The following is an 8,653-nucleotide window of genomic DNA, read 5'->3' on the forward strand; positions in this document are numbered from 1 at the left end:
ACCATCTATGGCTACAATACTGATGGATCAGCTCCTAGAGAGAGATATTACTATCTATGGCTACAATACTGATGATGGATCAGCTCCTAGAGAGATATATTACCATCTATGGCTACAATACTGATGGATCAGCTCCTAGAGAGATATATTACCATCTATGGCTACAATACTGATGATGGATCAGCTCCTAGAGAGATATTACCATCTATGGCTACAATACTGATGATGGATCAGCTCCTAGAGAGATATTACCATCTATGGCTACAATACTGATGGATCAGCTCCTAGAGAGAGATATTACCATCTATGGCTACAATACTGATGATGGATCAGCTCCTAGAGAGAGATTTACCATCTATGGCTACAATACTGATGATGGATCAGCTCCTAGAGAGAGATATTACCATCTATGGCTACAATACTGATGATGGATCAGCTCCTAGAGAGATATATTACCATCTATCGCTACAATACTGATGATGGATCAGCTCCTAGAGAGATATTACCATCTATGGCTACAATACTGATGGATCAGCTCCTAGAGAGAGATATTACCATCTATGGCTACAATACTGATGATGGATCAGCTCCTAGAGAGAGATATTACCATCTATGGCTACAATTCTGATGGATCAGCTCCTAGAGAGATATTACCATCTATGGCTACAATACTGATGATGGATCAGCTCCTAGAGAGATATTACCATCTATGGCTACAATACTGATGGATCAGCTCCTAGAGAGATATTACCATCTATGGCTACAATACTGATGGATCAGCTCCTTGAGAGAGATATTACCATCTATGGCTACAATACTGATGATGGATCAGCTCCTAGAGAGAGATATTACCATCTATGGCTACAATACTGATGATGGATCAGCTCCTAGAGAGATATTACCATCTATGGCTACAATACTGATGATGGATCAGCTCCTAGAGAGAGATATTACCATCTATGGCTACAATACTGATGATGGATCAGCTCCTAGAGAGATATTACCATCTATGGCTACAATACTGATGATGGATCAGCTCCTAGAGAGATATATTACCATCTATGGCTACAATACTGATGATGGATCAGCTCCTAGAGAGAGATATTACCATCTATGGCTACAATACTGATGGATCAGCTCCTAGAGAGATATTACCATCTATGGCTACAATACTGATGATGGATCAGCTCCTAGAGAGATATATTACCATCTATGGCAACAATACTGATGGATCAGCTCCTAGAGAGATATATTACCATCTATGGCTACAATACTGATGGATCAGCTCCTAGAGAGAGATATTACCATCTATGGCTACAATACTGATGGATCAGCTCCTAGAGAGAGATATTACCATCTATGGCTACAATACTGATGATGGATCAGCTCCTAGAGAGAGATATTACCATCTATGGCTACAATACTGATGGATCAGCTCCTAGAGAGAGATATTACCATCTATGGCTACAATACTGATGATGGATCAGCTCCTAGAGAGAGATATTACCATCTATGGCTACAATACTGATGATGGATCAGCTCCTAGAGAGATATTACCATCTATGGCTACAATACTGATGATGGATCAGCTCCTAGAGAGATATTACCATCTATGGCTACAATACTGATGATGGATCAGCTCCTAGAGAGAGATATTACCATCTATGGCTACAATACTGATGATGGATCAGCTCCTAGAGAGATATTACCATCTATGGCTACAATACTGATGATGGATCAGCTCCTAGAGAGATATTACCATCTATGGCTACAATACTGATGGATCAGCTCCTAGAGAGAGATATTACCATCTATGGCTACAATACTGATGATGGTTCAGCTCCTAGAGAGAGATATTACCATCTATGGCTACAATACTGATGGATCAGCTCCTAGAGAGATATTACCATCTATGGCTACAATACTGATGATGGATCAGCTCCTAGAGAGAGATATTACCATCTATGGCTACAATACTGATGATGGAGCAGCTCCTAGAGAGATAATACCATCTATGGCTACAATACTGATGATGGATCAGCTCCTAGAGAGAGATATTACCATCTATGGCTACAATACTGATGATGGATCAGCTCCTAGAGAGAGATATTACCATCTATGGCTACAATACTGATGATGGATCAGCTCCTAGAGAGATATTACCATCTATGGCTACAATACTGATGGATCAGCTCCTAGAGAGATATTACCATCTATGGCTACAATACTGATGATGGATCAGCTCCTAGAGAGAGATATTACCATCTATGGCTACAATACTGATGGATCAGCTCCTAGAGAGATATATTACCATCTATGGCTACAATACTGATGATGGATCAGCTCCTAGAGAGATATATTACCATCTATGGCTACAATACTGATGATGGATCAGCTCCTAGAGAGAGATAATACCATCTATGGCTACAATACTGATGGATCAGCTCCTAGAGAGAGATATTACCATCTATGGCTACAATACTGATGATGGATCAGCTCCTAGAGAGATATTACCATCTATGGCTACAATACTGATGATGGATCAGCTCCTAGAGAGAGATATTACCATCTATGGCTACAATACTGATGATGGTTCAGCTCCTAGAGAGAGATATTACCATCTATGGCTACAATACTGATGATGGATCAGCTCCTAGAGAGAGATATTACCATCTATGGCTACAATACTGATGGATCAGCTCCTAGAGAGAGATATTACCATCTATGGCTACAATACTGATGATGGATCAGCTCCTAGAGAGAGATATTACCATCTATGGCTACAATACTGATGATGGATCAGCTCCTAGAGAGAGATATTACCATCTATGGCTACAATACTGATGATGGATCAGCTCCTAGAGAGAGATATTACCATCTATGGCTACAATACTGATGATGGATCAGCTCCTAGAGAGAGATATTACCATCTATGGCTACAATACTGATGGATCAGCTCCTAGAGAGAGATATTACCATCTATGGCTACAATACTGATGGATCAGCTCCTAGAGAGATATATTACCATCTATGGCTACAATACTGATGATGGATCAGCTCCTAGAGACATATTACCATCTATGGCTACAATACTGATGATGGATCAGCTCCTAGAGAGATATTACCATCTATGGCTACAATACTGATGGATCAGCTCCTAGAGAGAGATATTACCATCTATGGCTACAATACTGATGGATCAGCTCCTAGAGAGATATATTACCATCTATGGCTACAATACTGATGATGGATCAGCTCCTAGAGAGAGATATTACCATCTATGGCTACAATACTGATGGATCAGCTCCTAGAGAGAGATATTACCATCTATGGCTACAATACTGATGATGGATCAGCTCCTAGAGAGATATTACCATCTATGGCTACAATACTGATGGATCAGCTCCTAGAGAGAGATATTACCATCTATGGCTACAATACTGATGATGGATCAGCTCCTAGAGACATATTACCATCTATGGCTACAATACTGATGATGGATCAGCTCCTAGAGAGATATTACCATCTATGGCTACAATACTGATGGATCAGCTCCTAGAGAGAGATATTACCATCTATGGCTACAATACTGATGATGGATCAGCTCCTAGAGAGATATTACCATCTATGGCTACAATACTGATGGATCAGCTCCTAGAGAGAGATATTACCATCTATGGCTACAATACTGATGATGGATCAGCTCCTAGAGACATATTACCATCTATGGCTACAATACTGATGATGGATCAGCTCCTAGAGAGATATTACCATCTATGGCTACAATACTGATGGATCAGCTCCTAGAGAGAGATATTACCATCTATGGCTACAATACTGATGTGTTATTGACTTTGTGTTGTTGTTGACTCCTCCTACTTTGTGTTGTCTTCAGGTATGTCCAGGGGAAAGTCTGTGATTGGTTCGTTGAGCATCATGGGCGGGTCCAGCGGCCCTCCGTACGACCGCGCCCACGTGACCGGAGCTTCCTCCTCAAGCTCCTCCTCCACCAAGGGCACGTACTTCCCCCCGGTACGACACACACGCACACCTTACACACACACACACACACACACACACACCTTACACACCACACACCACACACACACACCTTACACACACACACACCTTACACACACACACACACACACACACACACACACACACACACACACACACACACACACACACACACACACACACACACCTTACACACACACACCACACACACACACACACTTACACACACACACACACACACACACACACACACACACACACACACACACACACACACACACACACACACACCTTACACACACACACACACACACACACACACACCTTACACACACACACACACACACACACACACACCTTACACACACACACCTTACACACACACACACCTTACACACACACACACACACACACACACACACACACCTTACACACACACACACCTTACACACGCACACCACACACACACACACACACACACACACTTACACACCACACACACACACACCTTACACACCACACACACACACACCTTACACACACACACACACACACACACACACCTTACACACACTCACCTTACACACACACACCTTACACACACACACCTTACACACACACACACACACCTTACAGCGGTCTAAGTTACTGCATCTCAGTGCTTGAGGCGTCACTACAGACCCTGGTTCGAATCCAGGCTGTTTCGCATCCGGCCGTGATTGGGAGTCCCATAGAGCGGGGCACAATTGGCCCAGCGTCGTCTGGGTTTGGCCGTCATTGTAAATAATAATTTGTTCTTAACTGACTTGCCTGGTTAAATAAAGGTAAAATGTGTGTTTCATAGCCAGGTACCCCTCAACCCTCCCACTTAGCCTACTGCGTTTCATAGCCAGGACCCCTCAACCCTCCCACTTAGCCTACTGCGTTTCATAGCCAGGTACCCCTCAACCCTCCCACTTAGCCTACTGCGTACCCCTGGGTGCTGGGTGGGTGGGTGCTGGGTGGGTGGGTGCTGGGTGGGTGGGTGCTGGGTGGGTGGGTGCTGGGTGCTGGGTGGGTGGGTGGGTGGGTGCTGGGTGGGTGGGTGCTGGTCTCCCGGTCGCGGCTGGCGTGGCGCAACGTTTTGGAACATCTCACTGTAAAGTTTACACCTGTTATATTTGGAGCATGGGACGAATAACAATTTGATTTTAAACTCTCCTTTCATCTCTCTCCTCCTCTCCTCTCTGTCTCCTCTCCTCTCCTCTCTGTCTCCTCTCTGTCTCCTCTCTGTCTCCTCTCCTCTCTGTCTCCTCTCCTCTCCTCTCCTCTCCGTCTCCTCTCTGTCTCCTCTCCTCTCCTCTCTGTCTCCTCTCTGTCTCCTCTCCTCTCCTCTCTCTCTCTGTCTCCTCTCCTCTCTGTCTCCTCTCCTCTCTGTCTCTGTCTCCTCTCCTCTCCTCTCTGTCTCCTCTCTGTCTCTGTCTCCTCTCCTCTCTGTCTCCTCTCCTCTCCTCTCCTCTCTGTCTCCTCTCCTCTCCTCTCCTCTCTGTCTCTCCTCTCCTCTCTGTCTCTCCATCTCCTCTCTGTCTCCTCTCCTCTCCTCTCCAGATCCTGAATCCTCCTCCATCTCCTGCTACCGTCAGGTCTCAGTACACCATGGAGTTTGGTTACTCCTCCAACAGCCCATCAACCCACCGTTCGTACAGGTAACCCTCTGCTCCTCCTCTCCTCTGCTCCTCCTACAGTTCGTACAGGTAACCCTCTGCTCCTCCTCTCCTCTGCTCCTCCTCCTACAGTTCGTACAGGTAACCCTCTGCTCCTCCTCACCACGGTTGTCTCTCCGGAGAGCAGCGGAGGGATATGTACTCTGCTTTCTAATGTAATCAGGCTGTGGTATTTACTGTTCAGTGGGCTGTTGTTCGGCTCGATGGAGGAAAAAAAGTCCTTCCTGCAGCACATGGGAGCCATGTGTTACGCTCTACCCTGTACGCGCTACCCTGTACGCGCTACCCTGTACGCGCTACCCTGTACGCGCTACCCTGTACACGCTACCCTGTACGCGCTACCCTGTACGCTCTACCCTGTACGCTCTACCCTGTACGCTCTACCCTGTACGCAGCGCTACCCTGTACGCAGCGCTACCCTGTACGCAGCGCTACCCTGTACGCAGCGCTACCCTGTACGCAGCGCTACCCTGTACGCAGCGCTACCCTGTACGCAGCGCTACCCTGTACGCAGCGCTACCCTGAACGCAGCGCTACCCTGAACGCAGCGCTACCCTGAACGCAGCGCTACCCTGAACGCAGCGCTACCCTGAACGCAGCGCTACCCTGAACGCAGCGCTACCCTGAACGCAGCGCTACCCTGAACGCAGCGCTACCCTGAACGCAGCGCTACCCTGAGCACGCAGCGCTACCCTGTACGCAGCGCTACCCTGTACGCAGCGCTACCCTGTACGCAGCGCTACCCTGTACGCAGCGCTACCCTGAACGCAGCGCTACCCTGAACGCAGCGCTACCCTGAACGCAGCGCTACCCTGTACGCAGCGCTACCCTGTACGCAGCGCTACCCTGTACGCAGCGCTACCCTGTACGCAGCGCTACCCTGTACGCAGCGCTACCCTGTACGCAGCGCTACCCTGAACGCAGCGCTACCCTGAACGCAGCGCTACCCTGAACGCAGCGCTACCCTGAACGCAGCGCTACCCTGAACGCAGCGCTACCCTGAACGCAGCGCTACCCTGAACGCAGCGCTACCCTGAACGCAGCGCTACCCTGTACGCAGCGCTACCCTGAACGCAGCGCTACCCTGTACGCAGCGCTACCCTGTACGCAGCGCTACCCTGTACGCAGCGCTACCCTGTACGCAGCGCTACCCTGTACGCAGCGCTACCCTGTACGCAGCGCTACCCTGAACGCAGCGCTACCCTGTACGCAGCGCTACCCTGTACGCAGCGCTACCCTGAACGCAGCGCTACCCTGAACGCAGCGCTACCCTGAACGCAGCGCTACCCTGAACGCAGCGCTACCCTGAACGCAGCGCTACCCTGAACGCAGCGCTACCCTGAACGCAGCGCTACCCTGTACGCAGCGCTACCCTGAACGCAGCGCTACCCTGAACGCAGCGCTACCCTGAACGCAGCGCTACCCTGAGCACGCAGCGCTACCCTGAACGCAGCGCTACCCTGAACGCAGCGCTACCCTGAACGCAGCGCTACCCTGAACGCAGCGCTACCCTGAACGCAGCGCTACCCTGAACGCAGCGCTACCCTGAACGCAGCGCTACCCTGTACGCAGCGCTACCCTGTACGCAGCGCTACCCTGTACGCAGCGCTACCCTGTACGCAGCGCTACCCTGTACGCAGCGCTACCCTGTACGCAGCGCTACCCTGTACGCAGCGCTACCCTGTACGCAGCGCTACCCTGTACGCGGCGCTACCCTGTACGCGGCGCTACCCTGTACGCGGCGCTACCCTGTACGCGGCGCTACCCTGAACGCGGCGCTACCCTGTACGCGCTACCCTGAACGCGGCGCTACCCTGAACGCGGCGCTACCCTGAACGCGGCGCTACCCTGAACGCGGCGCTACCCTGTACGCAGCGCTACGCTCTACCCTGTACGCGGCGCTACCCTGTACGCGGCGCTACCCTGTACGCGGCGCTACCCTGTACGCGGCGCTACCCTGTACGCAAGAACCATCTCTCTTCTGTCAATCCATGTAAATGTACAACAGGTTATAAACTAGTGTCTTGGAGACTCATCTCTTCTTCTTCTGTCAGCTTATTAATGCGTCTGTTCTCCCTTCCTGTCCCCAGTTACCGTCCCTACACCTACAGTCACTTCGCCCCTCCCACAACCCCTTGCTCCACGGACGTCTGCGACAGCGACTACACGCCGGGACGCCACGCCCCGCCAACCTCCAACTCCGGCGTCGCCAAAGGTTACGCCAGCGACCTGAACTACGACTCGGAGCCTTTTCCCCGCCCCGACCCCACGCAGCCAATACCTGTCAGCGGAGGAGAACTGTGAGAGCTGTCCTCCTTCCCCGTATACGGAGCGATCCTACTCTCACCACCTCTACCCTCCTCCTCCGTCGCCCTGCACAGACTCCTCCTGAAACCTCTCGCTGTACATAACAATTGTTGATAATGTGTTTCTAAAAGAGGAGAGACGGAGGAGAGACGGAGGAGAGACGGAGGAGAGACGGAGGAGAGAGACGGAGGAGAGACGGAGGAGAGAGACGGAGGAGAGACGGAGGAGAGACGGAGGAGAGACGGAGGCAGATGTACAGAACATAATGGAAAGAGAAACACAGGAAGCTCGTTTCGGGGTTAGAAGAAAGAGGTCCGGGAAACATTTTTTTGTACATTTTAAAAAATAGAAAAAAAAGCATATTTATATATTTTCTATACAGCGTTTACTGGATACGCCATAGAGGTTTGTATTCAAACATTTGTACATTTTTTTTTTTTTAAGAAAACGTTTTTATTAAAACCATCAGAAAACATAAGTTGCCTTAAATCCAGAAGATACAAACAGTTGTCTGTTTTTACGACGCTGGACGAACATTAAGCACATAGATGGAACTATCCGACGCCGAATAACACACCGTTACAACGCTAAGTAACGAGGAGAGGAGAGGAGGGGAGGGAGGG

The 8,653-nt window shown here is 49.3% G+C and overlaps 1 protein-coding gene across 1 annotated transcript in view; it reads left to right on the top strand.

Annotated features, from left to right (window-relative positions):
• Positions 1 to 8,653, top strand: part of LOC106595994 (low-density lipoprotein receptor-related protein 6) — a 98,764-nt gene extending 90,111 nt beyond the window's left edge. The window contains 4 exon segments of the mRNA XM_045713399.1: positions 3,896 to 4,032; positions 5,608 to 5,705; positions 7,814 to 7,975; positions 7,977 to 8,653. Of these exon segments, the coding sequence (XP_045569355.1) occupies positions 3,896 to 4,032; positions 5,608 to 5,705; positions 7,814 to 7,975; positions 7,977 to 8,115 (536 nt within the window). The 3' untranslated portion in view covers positions 8,116 to 8,653.

The sequence above is a fragment of the Salmo salar genome, unplaced genomic scaffold (genome assembly GCF_905237065.1).
Source record: "Salmo salar unplaced genomic scaffold, Ssal_v3.1, whole genome shotgun sequence".
NCBI lineage: Eukaryota > Metazoa > Chordata > Actinopteri > Salmoniformes > Salmonidae > Salmo > Salmo salar.